Genomic DNA, 21,062 nt, shown 5'->3' with positions numbered 1-21,062 from the left:
GAATGGGAAGGTTTGAAGATGTAGTTTTTCACATGGTTGGTGTCGGTTTAGACGCGTTAGCAACGACTGACGAATTCCACGTCCTCGCCATCGTGACCATTAATTTTCACGCCCTCTCCATCACGGCCATCAATTTCCACGTCCTCTCCATCACTACCACTAATTTTCATCATCCATGTGTTATAAAAATATGAAACGCGGATTAGGTACCGTGATATGTGGATTTTATCCACACCGTGATGTGTAGATTTTATCCACACCGTCCATCCATTTTTCTCATATCATTTTACTTTATAATACCAATAAGGAGACTGATCTAAGACTCAAGTGGACCACACCACAAGAAACAGCAGTGGTGGTAACACCCACCGTTGAGACCTTCCTAGAGCCCACCATGATGGTTAATTTCCATCCAACCTGTTCATAAGGTCACATGGACCTGGATGAAGTAAAAACACAAATATCAGCTTGATTCAAAACTTCTTCGGCCCCCAAGGAGTTTTCAACGGTAAGTGTTTAGTCCCCACTGTGTGGTCCACTTGAACCTTGTATCTGCCTTATTTTCGTTCTTATACCCAAAATTGATATGATAAAAATGAATGGACGGTGTGGATAAATCCCATACATCATGGTGGCCACTCAGAGGGGTAGTACGCATCCGCATTTTAAAAATATGACATTTTGTAAATTAGTATTTATCGTGGAGAAATGCTCCCATCCAACCCATCGGATAACTTCCAACATGCCATCTGCTTTTGACATTCAACCCGTCCGATAGGTTTGCACCACCATGGGTTCACCTTTTTTAAAATCAGCCCCATCACCCATCAGGCAGATCATATTTATATTTTTTTATTTATCAGCGGTTATACATTATTTTCTATTGTGTTGCCCAATTAATGAGTGCATGAGAATGAATTATTTTACATCGTTATCTTCATGGTGGTACCAACCTATTGGATGGGGTGGATTTGGTACGTACATGATGTCTTGAAAGTTATCTTGGTGGATGGAAACTACTCGTCCAACCGGTTGGATGTGAGTAATTCTGATGCCGGCATTATCTTCAGTAGCCGTATGATACCCACGACCCACGGCTCTGTGCAATAGTCGTACACCGGTTTCTAGCGGTCATGGTTACGTAATTCACATCATTGATCTGTTGAATCCCTCCATGGATGGACCATGACCCAAAAGTCTTCCTAATTGGAAGATCACAGTGGCAATTATCAGGACCTTTTTCAGTTGGATATGGACCGTTGTCACATTTCTCTTATTAGCCACTGAGAGGTGAAGATCATGAAATCTAGGAGATTTGGGGGGAGTACTCCATCCACGGTGGCTTGCAGTAGACCAACTGATTAGATCTAATTTACCTGATCCATGGGCCCCACTTATCGGAATTAAAAATCCGCGCATGATATGCAGAGTGCGCGTCGCAGGTCAGCGGAAGATTAGGCATAGCTTTCATGCGTTAGGCATGACTTGTAACAAAAGGTGGGATGCCCTTTTTGTTTTTTTTAGGAGTTATATGATACTCAGGCTGCGTATGACGCTTGATGCACGGACACTCAGAAATTACGCACGTGGCATGTATTAACTCAAATCAAACTGACTAGATGGTGCATCAAACTATCGCAAGTCACAATCCGAAGAAAAGATTAGTTGAATGATCCTCACCTCTGATTTGTGGACATCTGTTTGAGGAAATAGGACCCACTGGATTTTTTTATTTTTAACCGTCCAATAAATGTCCACCAATCCGATGGTCAGATTACCAAATAAGCTTAATTTTGGGCTAATGATACAATACACTATACCATTATTTTAACTATTTGTACGCCACGTGTGTAATTTTAAAATAATTTCGAAGTATTTGTGTATCATCTATTACCCTCTGCCATGGTATTACAGTTTTTGTCCTTTGGTTTTTTAATGTTTCGTACAAAGTATGCATATCTACCGTTTTAAGCGCCGAAGGGAACGGTATCAAAGAAATGTCAAAGGTTATTCACATGTGAGATCTGGACCGTTTATCAGGTGGGTTCTTACATCAGTATCACGTATCAAAAATCAGCGGCGTCCAGTCATCTCTTTTCTAAATCAGGTTGAACTACACTTGGTTGTTCCTTTTGTAAATTGAACTGATCCACTCATCTAACCCATCGTTGAATCGATGATCTGATTACTGGTAGGCTCCACCTGATGAGAGGTCGGGATCTTATAAACGTGCCGGTACAGTACATGTTCTGAGAATCGACACTTCAATCTATCCTCGCCGCGAATCCCAGAGCATTTCTTTGGGAACATGTTGTGGAGTAGTGGAAATGTACGGTGGTGCGATTACGATATGAACCCATTTTGTGAGTGAAACGCATTGTCGCAATAGTGCATACTGTAATGACGCGTGGCACCAGTGTGTTGCTCCCGACGGACGGCAAGCTAGGTTGGGCCATCTTGATGTCTGTGGAAAATCCACCCCGTCCATCCGTTTTGCCAGACTATCTCAGGAGACGAGCCAAAAAAATGATGCAAATCCAAAACTCAAGTGGGCCGCACGGTAAGAAAACGCGGGTAGATAAATGAAACTTTCCTGGGGGTACCGTGGTGTTTATATGCCATCCATGCCGTTCATAAGTTCATTCCTACGGAGATGAACTGAAAACACAAAAAATAGAATGATCCAAGACTTCTTTGGCCCCACAAATGTTTCAACAGTGAACGTCCAATCCTCTCTTGTGTATCGTACTTGAGTTTTGGATTTGCGTCATTTCTGGGAACATGTACTGACATGATCTGTAAAAACGGATGGACGGTGTGGATTTCTCACAGACATCACAGTGGACCCCACCTAGCTTTCCAATTCAGGAAGTCCTGCCAAAGAATCCATAGGCAATCCGCGTCCGCTACCGACAAGGAAACTTCGTCCATCCGGGCATAATCTCAATCCGCCATCCTCACAGCCAAACGCGGATATAAAAGATCAAGGGTAGATGATGGTAAGATTGACGTGGCACATACATCTCCCTCGATGAGTGTCACCTACCTTTAGCCCACTAGGATAGACAGTGACGTGTTATCGTGGACCTCCTGTTATTCTTACGAGAAGGATTAGAAGTCGTTTGGCACCATGATTTGGAGGGGTTTGAGGAGACATTTGATTTCATATCTCCTGATGTGTTTAGCATCATTGTAACGTAGTCCGGGTTTCCAAATCCATTCGGTTGCAAATCCTCTTAAAGAAGGGATTTGAAATCAATGGAAAAAGCTTGGATTACATTTAAAATCCTTTGAAGAATTGCACGTGCAACATGTGTACCACTAGACTATTAATTCATTGAGCACATGACACGCTAATGATATCCCAAAATAATTTGATTGTCAATTCAATTGCATCCCTATAATTACTTTTAATACAAGGACTTGTAATGTCTAAACATTATCCATGTAAAACAACATTTTTCAAGCTAAGTATATACTTCAACGAGCTTGTTATTGGCAATTTCATCATTTTTCAAGCTAAGTATATACTTCAACGAGCTTGTTATAATCATTGTGTTTTACATACATACATTAATTAGAGATATTAAAGTTCATTTAGTAATGCAATTCAAACCCCTTTAAATATAAGGATTTCAAACTCAAGGGGTTCCGAATCACATGTGCGGAGGATGCATGCGTGTGTAAGACCAAGGGAGCTTCCCATCTGGCCATCCCCGCTGTAGCGGCCATGGGTACACGGAATTGTGATAGATGGTCCATTGATCCTAACCTTTTTTTGTTTTCTATAACTTGTCGCCCACCTAACGACCATATCTGCATGCCTGATGTTTGAGATTTGCCATCCATAGAGTAGGGGCACGGATTTCACACACATGTGCCTCAATTCCACATGTGTGGTAACCACAATTATAAAGGGCACTTGAACGAGTACACTCGGGGTTTTCACATCTTCTTGTTCGAGTAAGTTACCGGTAGCTTCACAACACCTATTTCACGCAGCTGCGTGAAACACTCGAGCTCTGTGGGACCAACAAGTTTTTATATGTAAATCCCCTCCGTCCATCAGGTGAGAAGCATTATTTGAACCGTACATTCAAAACATCATCCAGCTAAAACAACTCTAATGGGCCAAATCAATGTTAATAATTTAAACTGCTACTAAAACCTCCAAGTCCACACGGTGTGGCCCGAATGATATTCGGATAAGGCATTTTTTTTTCCTGCCCATGATCTTAGTACTGAGGATGAAACCCAATGGACGGACGGAGTGGATTTTACATATACAACATGTATATGGTGAGCCCCATTAGCTTAGCCAAGGCGTGTGTGGAGGATTCCGGTCCTTATTATCATGATTGTGATTAAGAAAATAAGAAATGAAGATGAAGCCAAAAAAAGGCATTATTTAAGCAGGAATGTGACCTTAGATGGTGGGCCACATTAGCAAGAAATGTCCACACGGCACACGTTAGTAGCGGCATCTACAATCAAAGGTGCTTTTCATGAAAGGATGGACAGGTTTACTGGTAAGACCTAATTCATTTATCATCTACTCTATCCCTAAACCTATTATTATAGTCTTCCATTGTCAATTAAATCATATTTAAAACTAAGATATTAATAAATATAATTGTCTATCCAAATACCACCTTGACTTTAGGGCCTCTTATGGAGATTTGGGGAAAGCCAATGTTCCTAACAGCATTCCTAACAAAACAACATGCCCATCTTGGTTAATCCCATTATGCACCGTAACAGCCAGTTCTAGAATTATGTGTGTGGGTGGTTTTAGATTCATAGTTTCTTAGGGCGTTACAACCTATAGACAAGAGGTTATGTTTGGTAGTCAGTCTAGACGTGGGTCTGTAGCTTTGAAAAATCACGTCCATGATTTTTTTTTATTTTTATTTTTAAATAAATATCATCACATAGATCTAGCAGTCCATGGTGTTTAAATCAACGGCTTAAAATTTTTCCAGCTGGCCTGTGTCGGGACGGGTTTGGGTACCCAACGGCGCTGGACTGAGAGACCAACAGGCCGGTAGTCAAGCCCTTGCTCAGGCCCGAAACCCCGAAGGGCTCTCCCGGTCCATAATGGTGAATTTCTTCGCTGACTGGGCCCAGGGCAGTTATTGGTAACATTGAGGCCCACTTACATTCAGTTGGTGACCTAGACCTATAAATATGCCGATGGGACCCACTATCACTGTACGGATGGACCATTGTCACCACTGAAACCTAAAGCTGTCGATCAACTAGGGGAGCAATTTGATACTCTGGCATAGTGTAATGGTTGATACACCTGGCAATCGTAAGTTTTCAGCATATATCAACTCAAATTAAATGGGCCAAAATATTGGGCCCACGGTAAATAGACCGTGATGCAAACGTAGGGTTGAATGAAGGATACCGACACCTGATTAGTGAGCATTTTCTTTGTTGGATCTGGACCATTGGCTAATATTTTTCATTTTCACCGTCCATTGGATGTCCACCAATAAGTTGGTTAGGAAATCAAATAATGTCGTTTTTAGTTTAAAACGACCAAAGTGGGGACCATGATTTGGACGGTTTAACTTACGTAACCTGTACTACACACGTGTTTCTGCTTGCCTGCCTAACAGCCCTCGCGCACGGCTCCCGTGAAAGACAGCGTTACAAGCGTATGGGATCAGGTATTATGGATCCTACTGTGGATGGCCTGTGCACCAAAGATACTCCCGAAAGGAAATCCTAACCCTTGATTAGTGGGGAAAAAAGATATGGTTAATATTGAATAGGGCAACTGTTTGCATTCAACCAGGAAAAGGCCACATATTGTACAGCTACGATCTTCGAATTTGGACTTTTGGTACAGATGTTATCTTCATTGAAGAAAGCATTATGAATGGTTTGGATCAAGCACAATCGACCATCATATCAACGGTGCTGATCGCTTCATGTGCACTTGTTTGCACAATTGCAGACGATTATCTCTACCATGTATAACTAGAATAAACAGTAAGGTTTGTATTTAAATAATGGCATTTGAATCTGTCATTTTTGTTATTTAAATTTCAAGATAGTAGCATCTCGTCCTTCAATCTTTGGCCTCCATAAATCCATTCACAACCTGTCTTACATTACTACATCACAGCTCGCCATTCATGTATGGCCCAGATCTTGATCTTTCATCACGCAACCAACCTAGAACTTTAATTCTCTTCAAATAATTCAACTTTCATGTATGGTTTCACAAAAGTAGTGTACAAAAACATGCGAGATGACAATAAGCTAGAATGGCCCACCAAACGGCATACTTCAATACAATAGAATTTTAACTCCATCAACTTCAGTTCATAAAATTCAATTTGTTCACCGTCGGCACCACACCATTTTTTTAGTTGCACCATGTGTAACTGTAAGAGATTCCACCAGCTTGAGCACATTAACTGCCATGAAAAAACAACTCTAGACAAAAAGTCTGTTGATCAATCCACAACATCACTGCTGAAAAGCTTGAATTTTTTAGCATCGAGGACCAATTTCCTTACAGAAGAGAAGGCGCCCAAGATTCCAGTGCCAGTAAACACAACAACAATAGAAGCATTGAGCCAGAAGGTTAGAGAAGTTTTGGGAGGGTTGTGCGTCATGTGGTATAAGAGCATGGGGAGGATGAAGTCCAATGGAATGAACCCAATAGCTCCTACTACACCATTTATGTCACCGAAGAATGGTAGCATTGCTGCAAAAAATGCACAGCATACCATATACACGGTTCGGAGAAGTAGCCTTGGGACTAGGTTTCTTTTGGAGAAGACTCCTTGCTTCACGTCTGCTGATTTCTTTTCCATGATTTCATAAGCCACTTGAGAATAAACCTGTTTAGCAACGGAAGCTTGGATAAAAACATGAAAATGGCTCATTACTGTTCTATTAAAAACAGGATTTTACTGTCAGTGGACCCAACTGTCGAAATGGTAGGATCAACAATGGATGGCCCACAGTGGAAAATCACATTGAACATGCAACAATGTGAGCATTAAAAAGGATAACTGGTCCACATTCAAGAGGGGAAAGAAAATGAATACGTGGATAGAATTTTCAAGTCAGTGTGCTTCTTGTGGCCTTGGTTGTCCTTATTCAGGCTCACCAGATGGACCATCCTAGTTCACTATCAGTACAAACAACATACACATTAAGAGTGGCAATGATCAGGTGTGACTCATTGCAAAGAACCTTAAAGTTCATCAATGCCTCAAAAGTTGCAGATTTTAATTCCAGTTTTATCATATGATCTTCAATCGAGGGTACGTTCGCAAAGGAATATGTCTTTTAAATCATTGGTTGAAAGATAGAAAGCTTACCAGGCCAATTGCAAAGAGCTGCAAGAGAACAAAAATGACTGCAAGGCCCAATTGCCATGTTGGGGCCAGAGAAGGCCCTTCATCGGGCATCAGGGTCTTGAGAATGTTTGAACTGGCCTTGTTACCAAATGCCCAATATCCAGAGATTGCAGTTGAGTAGAATGTTACGAATACAACGCAGTAGCACATGACAAGCCCTTTCACCATCTTTCCTGTAGCAGGAGGAGCCACTGTAGCCTGTATCAACCACATTATAGCCACACATCACAGAGTGCAAATTACAGAAACGATCCACTGGAAGAGATTCTATCTAATGGATCAGATCATCTGAGACCCATTCGGATCATAAGTCAGTATTGCTTTACTGATTTGTAAATGATGCCATTTTCTTTCCATTAGGCATGGTTAAACATACCAACCATGCACTTCAAATATGTGCAAAGTTTCTGGTGATTTTGGAATGTCCATCATGCGAGCCCCACTGTTGATGGGGCATGCCCAAAAATTATACCAATCAGTGGATGATCTTCCAATTGGTGCAACTTCTACCGCTTAAATGTGAAATGTTTGTGGATGGGTTGCCACTTCTGTCTTTAGAGATCCATTCCTGGCCATCAATCAATTTGGGATGTGAAAATACCTGGATCTCAGGCAGTATCCCATTCCCAAGAAGCGAAGCAAGTATGGAGATGGATGCGAAAGCATCAAACATTCGTATCGACTTCTTAGGTTCTAAGGAGTAGTCCTTGGGAGGGGCATTTCTGGAGTAACCTACACAACAAAACAAGCAAAACTGCTGAAAAATAGAAATCAAATAAAAGTAAGCATTCCTGAATAATATCCATTGCCATTTCAGGGATGGAGAAAAAAGTCTACTCTTATTTGAATCTCCAAAATTGAGAAATGGAGGTCTTTCAGATGCACATGAATATCATTTAATAAATTAAGGAAATTCTATGAAGAGTAGAAATCCCAAAAGATGGCCTAAATGCCCTTTGATTAAGATTAGAATATAAAGCATACCATGTTTAGGCCAGATTAGATATCCAATTCGAAAAATAAAAGAAAACATAAGAGATCTTTTATGTATGTGTTACCTGCACGAATACAGGCAATGACAACCAAAGAAGAATAGCCCAAGCTAAGAAGAAGAGAAGCTAGGCTGATGTATCTGAGGGAGTGAAAAGATGGCAGCTGAGAAAGAAGGATCATCACCACTGTCACCATTGCTATGAACTGATACAGTTTGAGGGGCCCATGTGGGTAGAGACTGGAATACATGATCTTTCATGACAGCAACAAAAATTGCAATGATTTGGGTAAGAAAACAAGAGAAAAATGTTAGTGAAAATTTTTGAAAGCACATAACTAACTATAACTATTAATTTTTAATGGTATACAAGAAGCAAATTATCTATCGCTAGAGCAAATCGATATCTATGTTGTCAATGTTATACTTCAATATCATCGTATCATGGTTTTATATTAGTATATATAAGGAATGATCCAGTACAAAATGCCCACAACAAGTAATTAAGCCACATTTTCATTGTCATGAAATCTTTATATCGGACAGTTGTTGGATGTGGGGGCCACATTGAAGTGCAGATCCCTACACCACATGGTATTATGATCAAGATTAGACTGCGTTGGAAATATTTCATACAGAAATCTAGCATGGAGATTTCAGATAGATGATATTGTTTTGGTAATAAACATTTCTGTACCATTACCACCTCATTCTCCCTTGTAAAAATTAGGAGATATTTAATGTGTGATTGAACAATTGAATGGCCTGATAAACTGTGGGCGTGGGGTCCATTTTTCGCTGATCTAAATTGTCCATTAGGTGGGACCTAGCTCTGAGGGTTAGACGAAGGGTGCCTCAATAATACCCCCATCAGATGATCCTAACCATCCAATCTGATCCCTCTTAAATGTGAAACATGGGTGTTAAAAATGTGCATTTTCATTTCATTAGATGGTTACCATCTTCTGATATGGGTAATATTACAATATGGCTCACCTCATAACAGGCCCACCAGATCAATGGCTTGGGTTACTGAAAGGTGGGATTCACTGCTAAACAAAAGCCATGTTTCCTCTAGTTGGGTGCCTTTATATGAAATAAAGAGCTATGCTAGGTGTGTCCTTGGACACAATTTTTAATGAAATTTTAGAAACTCATACACCATAAGCATGGTGTACAAGTAAATCAATCCAGTCCATCCAAATCGCTTGAAAATCACACTGATTGGATGATACTAAGTTTTAACCATCCAATTGGTGGCCATTTACATGGACGGTTGAAAGAAGATAGTCGCAGTCCAAATTCAAACAGCTAGAGCACCAGACATGCGCAACTGTTGAGTTGTGCTCCCTCGACGATGGGGCCAAAAATGACCAAAGTTTCCTTCCTATCATTTTTATTTATTTATTAAGACATTAGGCAATCTAAAGTAATTAATTCAGTCGTCCAATGGCAAGGAATAAACATGGATTAGTCCACAGAAGTGCGTGCCACTTTGGGTCAACCATACTATAATCATTTTGCAAGTTGCTAGATATACCTCCTCTGACTGAACAAAACAGCATGTGCCCTTTACTAACCTACACATTCATCGAGATTAGGATTATTTGTCGGGAATTCTCTCTTTTTGGAGAATTCTCTGGGCCTGGTTTGGAGACAGAATAGCCCAGCCCGCCTAGTTCTTTAACAATCAGTTCCTTTGATATTGGGCCTGAAAGGGGTCAAGCTTACAGCTCACTCTGGCTGGGGGCTTAGACAATCCTTGGACATGTCCAGATAGGCCTATTTACACCCTTCATGGCATGCCCTCGTCCTCATAAGCCTATGAATGGGCCAGAAAAATTCGAAGTTTGAATAGTACCTGCCCCACCAATTCAAAACCTGGCCAAATTGAATTCCAGGCCCGGCCCAGTCCCTGTAGAATGAGCTTATTCCACGAGGAGAGATTGAAGTGGTGTATGGAACACGTGGTGAACCGGCAAACGTGTAATAAATCCAGTCCTTATGAGCCTAACCTGACCCAATTCCAAATCCAAGCTGGTACGGTCATAAGTCGGGCCATGGCCGTATATTAAACAATTGACGATGGGTGCTTTTGTTCCCAACTGTTCACTTCATACGAGTGAGTTGGGCAGACTTGTCGCTAAAGACGTGTGACAGCTGGGGATCGCGTGCACTCAATCTCTCCTCAAACGAATCGCTTTGTAGCTGGAATAAAAAAGTACAGACTGTAAGGTGTACCTCGAGACATTCTCCCGCCAGCAAGATGCATCCAATCGAAACTCCCGTGTTAACGGCCGTCTGAACACAAATCACGAAATAAAACATCCACCCAGACCCTACCAACACCAAAACGCCCATCTAATTAGATTTCGTACAATAAACACATATTTATAAATTTTCTAACGGACTCTTTCAAAATAACGAATCATATCTTCCTTTTTTCTTTCTCTTTTTGGTTTTAACTTCCAAAAGATACCTAATCATATCTCACGGAATATCTATTGCTTAATTTGACAGTTTAATAGGTGGTGGGTGAAAAGTCCCGTCCTCTTTTCACGGAAGCGGACTCCCTGGTGGCACGTGTTGTGGGGCCCACCATGATGTATGTGTTTAATATCCACTGTCCATCAGTTTTATCAGATCACTTTAGGAACAAGCCCAAAAATGAGGCAGATGCAAAGCTAAAGTGGATCACACCACATGAAACTGTGAAGATAATGACACCTGCTATTGAAACCTTCCTAGGGCCTCATTGATGTTTATTTGCCATCCAACCTGTTGATAAAGTCACACACAACTGGATGATGGGAAAAACACAAATATCAGCTTTTGTGGCTCACGTGAAGTTTTTAATGGTCGGTGTTCAATCACCACTGTTTCATATGGTGTGGTACACTTGAACTTTGGATCTACTTCATTTCTGGGACCACGACCTAAAATGAGCAGGAAAAACGGATGGACAGCATGGATACAACATATACATCACAGTGGACTCATAAACGCCTGCCACTAGGGTTATCCTGGTAGAGGTCACCAGGCAATCGGCTTCTCTTTGGCAAGCCAGAGACAGCCCATCAGATGATTCACTTCAAGCAACGGGATCGCTGATGTGGAGCTCTGCTAGGGTGGTAATGGGCTGGGGCTGGGGCTGGGGCTGGGTAGAGGGTAGCCCTGGCTCACCTAAACCATAAGCTAAGTCATAGCCCGGCCCAAGCTTGATGGACCAAAGAAGCCTCAACCCTAGCCCCTGCCTCTGGGCCAGGCTGGCGTTTGGTCAGACCTAGGATTGGGCAGTGGTTGGACCAGCCAATACGCTAAGTTACATATATACTACATGTATAAAGTGTAAGTAGGTTTTTATAAACTATCATATTCTGGCAGAGAATCAAAGTATTTACGCAATGTACTAAGTCAAATAAGATCATTCATCCACCATTGACCAAGCATATGCCTCAATCAATAATCAATTCTGTAAAATGAACTTAAATAAATGCATCAATATACTTTTCACCATTTGCAGTGAGGCTCACAATTTAGATAGTTTATAAGCACCTGCATATCATCCATCAGATTCTACCAGAGTACAAATTCAATAGCCCATGGTTATTTGTTTCTGTTTTTTTGTAAAAAAAAATTTTATGTAGCACACAACAGGAAAACGGGCTGAACCATTATCACTGGTCCTGACCCAGCCTTGCCCGAATAGTTGACCTAAATTTCAAATTCTGAGGCCAGTCCTTAGGCCAATTTTAGTGGCTTTAGGCCCCTGCCCTGGGTCACCCGGGGCTGGCCCTGGCCATTTGCCACACTAGGCTCTGCACTAATCGTTTTTTTTTTTTCTTCTTCTTTTCCTTTTCGTTTCAGTTCTGACGCGTAGCCTTCCTTGTTCCGTAATTCAATCACTAAAGTGTCCCACTGTGATTCGTGAAACAATCTCCAAGATTGCAAGATCTTAGCTACAAATCAAAACGGTCAGGATTGCCCAATCAAGGAGGTTTTTTGGCGGTATGGTCTCTACGGTAGGACACCACATACCAATGGTCTGGATTATCAAGCAATCAGCCCCTCTCGTAAGGATTGAAAATACTGTACAAAAAAAGGGCTCAAATAACCCAATGCAACGATCTGAAACAGTCAAAGAGAGCTCATGTATCATGCTCCATGGAGGCGCACGTCCTAAACGTAACCCCCCACACCGCCCACGCCCATCTACCCTCCCTTAGATTACCCGAAGACCGAAAAAATGTCAAAAGGTTCAATTCACGTACCCAAGACGTCAGCAGCGAGTTCCCGGAATCGGATATGCCGTCGGCCGGCCTTCTCGCAGTGATCGAGCACCTTCGACATGAGATAATACGAATAGAAGGTAACGGCGGCCGTCACCGTCAGTGAAAAGAGGCCTAGACTCCACCCCATCCCCCTAAACGCATACGGCAACGTTAAAATCGTCGGCCCCACAATCGCCGTAGTCAGATGGAATCCGGCATGACGCCAATTCCCTACAAGAATCACACATCGAATGGGGTATTATTATTATTAATGTATATGGCCAGGAAAATCCAATGGTTGGCACATATAGAGATAACACAAGTACATGCTAGTGGGCCATACCATAGTTCATGGCCCACTAACATGATCATATAATATTAAAATTACCAAAATTTGATTATATTGAAAGGAAATTTTGGTTTTATACCTTTCGATTCAAGCACGAAAGCCGCTCCGGCGTCGTCGTCTCGTTGGGCATCAGAATACCCATTTGTTTCCAGCGTTTCCATTGATGGTAGAGAAGGTGAGGAAAAGAAGATCAGATGAAGATGGGGTGTTTCATGACAGTTGATTTAAGGAGGAATTCACGAATTTGATTCTCGGGAGCATCGAAAATGAGATAAAAAGGAAGAACAGATGAAGAGGAATTTATTTCATGAATTTTTTTAAATAAAGAATAAGTGAATTTTCAAGCAGTGGATCCGGATACAAGAAGATATTGGAAACAATTATTTACAGGAAAGTACTTTTATACACATACATGGAATTAAAGAGGGGAATGTGGCCCTATTGGCCTCGACGTTTAGTTAAATTACCTTGGGAGGTATTACATTCCAAATATCCCAAGAGTGGCCTTCTGACAACTTTTGAAAATTATTTCGGATGAAAATGCCTCTGTTCTTGGTTTAGAAATCGTACGATTCTAGAGTGAAGAAGAAGTTACCTTCTATTTCAACCCCCAAGAAAGTAACGGATTAGCTACTCCCCATGCCACTAGCCAATGGCTGGTGGTCGGTGGTCTATGGGCCCCACCACCATGTATGTGTTTCATCCATGCCGTCCATATATTTTTCCAGATCATTTTATGGTATGAGACCAAAAATGAGGTATATCTCAATCTCAAGTGGACCACATTACAAGAAACAATGTTGAATGAGCGTCGTAGACCATTAAAAACTTTTTAGGGGCCATAAAAGTTTTGGATGAAGCTGATCTTTGTTTTTTTCTTTCATCTATGTCTGTACGACCTAATCAACGGATTGGATGTCAAATAAACAGTACAATGGGCCTTAGGAGGATTTTAATGGTGGATATCCAATCACTATTGTTTTCCTGTGTCGTGGTCCACCTTAGATTTCTATCCCTCTCATTTTTAGGATCAAACCCTAAAATGACCTGTAAATATGGATGAATGGAATGGATGAAACACATACATCATGGTTGGGCCCATGGCTGGTGATAGGGGGAGTAGCTAGTCCGTTTTTCCCTGAGAATACGGAAGCATTTATGAGCTTGGGAAGGGCCAAATGTCGCCGTTCACATGCACATTGGATCGTGGTTGTCACGTTATAAGGATCGTGCTTTTCACATGCACATGAGTCGTGGTTATCATGTTACATGGATGGTGGTTGGCAAATGTTATGGGTCGTGGTTGGCAGATGTTATGGGTCGTGGTTTTCATGTCAGATAGGTCGTGGTCGTCATGTTATAAGGATCGTGCCTTTCACTGCCCTGTGCAAGGCCCAACTCGCTTGGCCCATAACCTTGTATCGTGGTTATCAGGTTATATGGGTCGTTGTTGTGACGGTATGTGGATCGTGGCTACCAGTTGTTATGGATCATGGTTGACATATTATATGGGTCGTGGTTTTCATGTTACACAGGTCGTAATTGTTAGATGTTATGGGTTGTTGTTGTTATGTTACATGGGTCGTGGTTGTCACGGTATATGGATCGTGGTTAGCAACCACGTTCAATGACCTATATATAACAACGATCCATTGTTCATCATAACTACGATCTAACGTGGATGACAATCACGATCCAATGTGCATGTGAACCACAATCAATGTGCATGTGAACCACGATCACACGACAGGGTCGTGGTTGTCATACACACTAGGTGGTGGTTCCCAACCACAATCCATTGTAGATGACAACCACGACCCATTGTTCGTCATATCCACGACCCTTCGGTAATAGCGCCACATTCTTTTTGGGGAAATCGCATTCATTTCGCTACTTCCCCATAATCCCGAAAAATGGTATTCCTAACATCAAAAAATCAATAATCGCACGGCATCCTAATCACATTAACGACTAATTCACCAGCCTATAAAAGTGGTATTTGGGTTTTAAATTACTTTTACAAGTCAATCCGAACCAGAATCCTTATTGGAACACCTTAAGCATTTATAAATTTCTTTTCTCTTTCAATCAAAATAATGGATGAGATATTCGAAGAAGGCATCGAGTCCTTCTCGTGTTCTTCCATTATGGGTAATCCATTCCTTTTTCTCAGGGATGTTGTCGATCTTCCTGAAGATCAATGGCCTCCACTGAAAATTTTGAAGACAATTTTAGAACTCCAACAACTCGGAGATATTTCTCTTAGGTAGATAGAGAAATTGAGCGGTGTTCTTCTGCTCTGTCTCACCTGTCGTCGCTTAGTGCTGAGTGTAGGGCTCTGTCAGCCCGCTCTAAAGCAGCTAGGAAGAACAGGTTGCACTATAATTGCGAGCAGGACTTTAACAAGAAAAGGGTGCATCTGGATCAAGAGGTGTAAAGCGGCAAAGGAAGCGAAAGCTGAGGCCGCTAAAAAATTCAAAGACCTCAAATCGGTCCACCTATAGCTCCCATCCAGCCACTCTTCTTCTTCCTTGTCCTATTCTTTTTGTAATTAAATGAAAGGTTCACTTGTTGATTTTATAGTTATCTTACGGAGTTCACGTATAATGTAATTTTTGAATGTAATAAAATGTCATATATGGTCGTGGTGAGGGTTGTGATTGTCATATGGTAAGGGTCGTGGTTGTAAGGGCCGCATTAAAGTCCTAACTCGTTGGCCCCATTATGTTGCATCGTGGTTGACTTGTTATGTGGGTTGTGGTTTACAGTTATATAGGTGTCGTGATTGTCATGTTATATGGGTTGTGGTTTTCTTGATGCATGGATCGTGGTTGTCAGTTGTTATAGTTCGTAGTTGTTATGTCATATAAATCGTGATTGTCATGTTATATAGGTCGTGGTTGTCATGTTATATGGGTTGTGGTTATCATGTTATATGGGTCGTGGTTGTCATGAAACATTGATCGTGCTTGTCAGTTGTTATGGTTCGTGGTTGTCGTGTCATATGGGTCGTGGTTGTCGTGTTGCATGGATCGTGGTTGTCAGTTGTTATGGTTCGTGGTTATCATGTCACATGGGTCGTGGTTGTTATGATATATGGATCGTGGTTGCCATTTTCGGTCATAAAAGGCCTTGTCATGGTCTATGGTTGATATATTACATTGGTCGCGGTTCTAAAGTTACTTGGATCGTGGTTATCATGTAAGATGGGTCATGGTTATAATCGGTCAAGGTTTTCCTACTACATGGGTCGTGGTTCTCATGTTACATGGATTGTGATAGTCATCCAAGATGGAATGCATCGTGGTTCACTTCCAAAATTGCATAGAGGCCTCATTACCAAGATCTTACCACTTCATATTTTCATAGTGGTCTCGTTTTACCATCACTAGCGACTATATCTATAAGATTTTCATTCAATTTTTCAGACTTCATGACCTGTCGATCCTTATAGTTCTCAGCTTCATAAGTGCGCAACAAGCCAAGTTGAATTTTCATGATTTGCTATTGAGACATTGGATAGTGTTAGAAACATAAATAATTAATGATGTTTTAAATAAAACTATGGTCCTAAAATTCACATTACCGTAAATAGTGACGGGACAAATGCGCAGTCCTGTCTACCTCGCGATCGATTTTCTTGACGTGTTGATAGGTAGTTTAAGTATAAATCGATGGCCTACGTAATGAGAAAAATGTGTGATATAATATTCATACGTTGATATTAAATAAAAAATAAGAAAAGATAGAAACTTACCTCAGAGTCAACCCATGAATTTAAGTCATGATGTTTTCCAACCACTGATGTGAACCTAATTCTCTAACAAGCCTCAACCACGGTCCATATAACATAACAACTACGACTCATGGAAACTACGATCCATATAACATGACAACCACGACCCATATAATATGACAACTACGACCCATACAAACCACAACCCATACACACACAACAGTAGGCCTTAGAAAGTTCCTAAAATGGTCGAGCTAAGAGTCCTAGAGAGGGGGGGGGGGGGGGGGGACAATGCCAAATTAAAAAATTAAATGCGAAATTTAACAAATATAAATAAAGATATCACTTAAACAATCCCACAATGTAGAAATAAATAACAATCTCAAATATACAAGTATTGAGAGGTTGATACAGATGTTGTTCTAAGGACAATCTTACACCAAAAACCAATAGTTTATGGTAGGATAACCTGATTCCTAGAACGGTCTGTGTATCAAAATCTCAAACCGATACAAAGGAATAAAGAGTAAAAATAGCAAAGAAAATAACTAAGTTATTACAACATTCTCACACTTGCATAAAAAGATTACAACATTCTCCACAAATGCGTAGAAGGAAATTACAACATCCACAAAATGTCACAATCAATCAATCACCACAAGACCAGAAATTATAGTGGTTCGCTTGTTTGTACACCAACTGTTTAGAAAAATAGCCACACAACTACTCCACTCTTAATTTCCTCACACAGTGGATATTAGCATTCACTATACAATAGGTTTTTCAAGGTTCACCTAAAACCTTCACAATTGTGTCTTTCAAGTGGGCTTATACAATTCAAAAAACCTCATACTCTGAGTTTTCTAGATCACCTCAGACAAACCAAAAGAAAGAGATTTTTCTGGAACAATCTCAAAGAAACCAAAGGAATAGATTTACAAAACTGTAAAATACTTATCTGGATATTCTCCTTTGATGTAGCCCGGTAGAACCAATTCGGAGTAGAAGTTAAACGTAAATGTTCAATGTCCACACTCACTTATGAAAATGTTTTATGTTCTAAATGATTTTTAGATTAAATCATCTTGGGCTAGCTTGATTTGATTTTGATTCTAAGAAATGAAAAATTTTCAATCCCTTCTTCAAATAAGATTAGAATATAGAATACAAATTCAAATATAAAAAACTAATTAAAGAGAATATTAAATGAGCACTAAATAGCTTAAGAATATCACAAACTTATCTTTTAGAGTAGTATCTTGATTTTGCTTGAATTAGATACCAAACTCTAAAAACCGTGCTCTATTTATAAGTACAGAAACTGTTCACTTGACTAGCCTAGAGGACAGCTCGACTGGTCGAAGGACCAACAAACTTTTAAAAATTTAGGTACGATAAAATAAGGTCATTCCACAACTGGTCAAAGGGCTTGCTCAACCAGTCGAGTGGCCTCTACGACCGGTCAAGCCCTGCTCTCAACTGGTCGTGTGAGACCCATTTTAGTTGCTGGACTTTGAGTTGAGCACTGTTCACTCGATTGGTCGAGCAATCTCTAGGACTGGTCGAGACTATAACAAAAAATTTCAAAAATTAGTAACAAACCTTAGACTAGTCGAAGAATTTCTTGAACTGGTCGAGCCAGTACTAGGATTAGTCGAACATAGGCTAAGACTAGTCTAGAAAACAATCTATATATGTATAAAGTGACCCAATTAAAGTATGCAATCAATATGACCCAACCTATGGTCAATATAGGGTCATTCATACCTTATAAGTGATATATGAACATTGAATCTTCTTTTGCTTCGGTTGATAGTTGATCTTGACGAACATGAAGCTCGACATCTTGAAGTATGTTGAAGCTTGAACTTGTAACTCTTTGAAGCTTGAATTTGAACCGCTTTGAAGCTTGAGCTTGAGATACTTAACTTATATTTCATCTTGAGCTTTAAGTACCAAAGTAAAGAACTTTGTCTTGACATGGATGAAGCTTTGAAACCTTTAACTATTGAAGCTTGAAAGATTGAACTAACACTTAGTGTTGTACTTGAACTTGAACTTGTATATCTATTGATCTTGCATTTGAAGTTCTTGAGGTAAAGACCTTTGTTCTTGTACATGAGATGCATGATCTTAAATATATAGATGAGCTACACAAGACACAGATTCCAAGAGGTTTTGGCATTACGAAATTTGACAATCATAGGAGCTAGAAAACATAGCACTTACAGTTCCAACAGTGGGACTTTGTTTCCCTCCGTGCAGTCCACTCGGGACTCAAATCTGTCTCATTTTTGGCTCATAGCTTGAAATAATATGGAGAAGGTGGTGGACGGCGTGGATTAAACATCTACATCAAGGTGGGGTCCACGTCACATGACAACCTCAACCCTTATGAACTGCACACATCACATTACAACCACAACCCATATAATATGATAACCACGACCCATATAACAAGATAACTGCGACCCATATAACAAGACAACTGCGACCCATATAACATGACAATTACGATCCATACAACTGCGACCCATATAACAGGAAAACTGTCACCCATATAACAGGACAATTATGACCCATATAACAAGACAACTGCGAACCATATAACAGGACAACTGCGATCTATACAACTGCGAACCATATAACAGGACAACTGCAACCCATATAACATGACAACTGCACCCATACAACTGAGACCCATATAATAGGATAACTAAGACCCATATAACATGACAACTATGATCCATACAACTGCGGCCCATTTGGGTCGTGGTTTGCATGGGTCATAGTTGTCATGTTATATGGGTCGTGGTTGTCATATTGTATGGATCGTGGTTTTCAACGTGTTCAATCCCTTTTCTACCAAACCATTGGTACCATAGCTTAAGGCTCATAATGGGGTGATCCAATCCATCCACCTTGTCAGCTAGCTCGGCTGGGCTCAAAAAGTCCTAACTTGGGCAATGTCCACTTCTAATAAAAATCACTGTGAGCCTAGAAACTTTCAACAGTCACCATTATTTTCTATTTTGTGGGCCACAAAAGCATTGGATCGAGCTGATATTTAGGCCCTAGTCGTAAAATGACACGACAAAAAGGATGGGCGAAATGGATTATAGACATACATCAATGTGGGCCTATTTAGGTCGTGGTTTACATGGTCGTAGTTGCCATGTTATATGGGTCGTGGTCGTTATACTATATAGATTGTGATTTTCAGCGTGTTCACTTCCTTTTCTACCAAACCATTAATACCATAGCTTAGGCCCACAATGGGGTGATCTGATCCATCCACCTTGTTAGCTAGCTTGTCAAGGGCTTAAAAAGTCCTAACTTGGGCAGTTTCCACTTCTAACAAACATCATAGTGAGCTTGAAAAGTTTCAACAGCCACCATTATTTTCTATTATGTGGGCCACACGAGCACTGGATCGAGCTGATATTTGGGCCCTAGCCCTAAAATGATACGACAAAAAGATAGGCGACATGGATTATACACATACATCAATGTGGGCCCATTTGGGTTGTGGTTTGCATGGGTCGTAGTTGTCATATTATATGGGTCGTAGTTGTCATGTTGTATGGATCATGGTTTTCAACGTGTTTACTTTCTTTTCTACTAAACAATTGGTACCATAGCTTAAGGCCTACAATAGGGTGATCTAATCCATTCACCTTGTCGGTCAGTTCACCGTGAGCCTAAAAAGTCGTGACTTAGGCAGTGTCCACTTCTAACAAACATCACGGTAAGCCTAAAAAGTTTTAACAGTCACCATTATTTTCTATTTTGTGCCCCACACGAGCGCTGGATCAGGCTGATATTTGGGCCTTACCCCTAAAATGACACGACAAAAAGGATGGGCAGCATGGATTATACACATACATCAATGTGGCCCCATATGGGTCGTGGTTTGCATGTGTCGTAGTTGTCATGTTATATGAGTCGTGGTTGTTATGTTATATGGATCGTGGTTTTCGACATGTTTACTTCCTTTACTACCTAGCCATTAAAATCCTCCTAAGGCCCACTGTACTGGTTACTTAACATCCAATCTGTTGATTAGTTCATACAAACACAGATGAAGGGAAAAAATAAAGATCAGCTTGATCCAAAACTTTTATGGCCCCCAAAAAGTTTTTAATGGCCTTCGCTCATTCAACACTGTTTCTTGTAATGTGGTTGACTTGATATTAGGATATACCTCATTTTTTGTCTCATACCATGAAATGATCTGAAAAAATATATGGACGGCATGGATGAAACACATACATGGTGGTGGGGCTCACAAACCACCAAGCACCAGCCATTGGTTGGTGGTAGGGGA

At 40.7% G+C, this 21,062-nt stretch overlaps 1 protein-coding gene across 1 annotated transcript; it reads right to left on the bottom strand.

Moving 5' to 3' along the window:
- Positions 1 to 6,282: 6,282 nt before the first annotated feature.
- LOC131241307 (probable GABA transporter 2) lies at positions 6,283 to 13,378 on the bottom strand. Its single transcript, XM_058240098.1, has 7 exons — positions 13,079 to 13,378; positions 12,651 to 12,881; positions 10,621 to 10,718; positions 8,447 to 8,633; positions 7,990 to 8,120; positions 7,350 to 7,586; positions 6,283 to 6,863 (listed from the first exon to the last, which is right to left on the bottom strand). The coding sequence occupies exons 1-7, from the start codon at positions 13,158 to 13,160 to the stop codon at positions 6,474 to 6,476; spliced, it is 1,356 nt and encodes a 451-aa protein (XP_058096081.1). The 5' UTR covers positions 13,161 to 13,378; the 3' UTR covers positions 6,283 to 6,473.
- Positions 13,379 to 21,062: the final 7,684 nt, after the last annotated feature.

The sequence above is a fragment of the Magnolia sinica genome, chromosome 3 (genome assembly GCF_029962835.1).
Source record: "Magnolia sinica isolate HGM2019 chromosome 3, MsV1, whole genome shotgun sequence".
Taxonomy (NCBI): Eukaryota; Viridiplantae; Streptophyta; class Magnoliopsida; order Magnoliales; family Magnoliaceae; genus Magnolia; species Magnolia sinica.
This window is presented reverse-complemented; position numbering and strand designations above follow the sequence as displayed.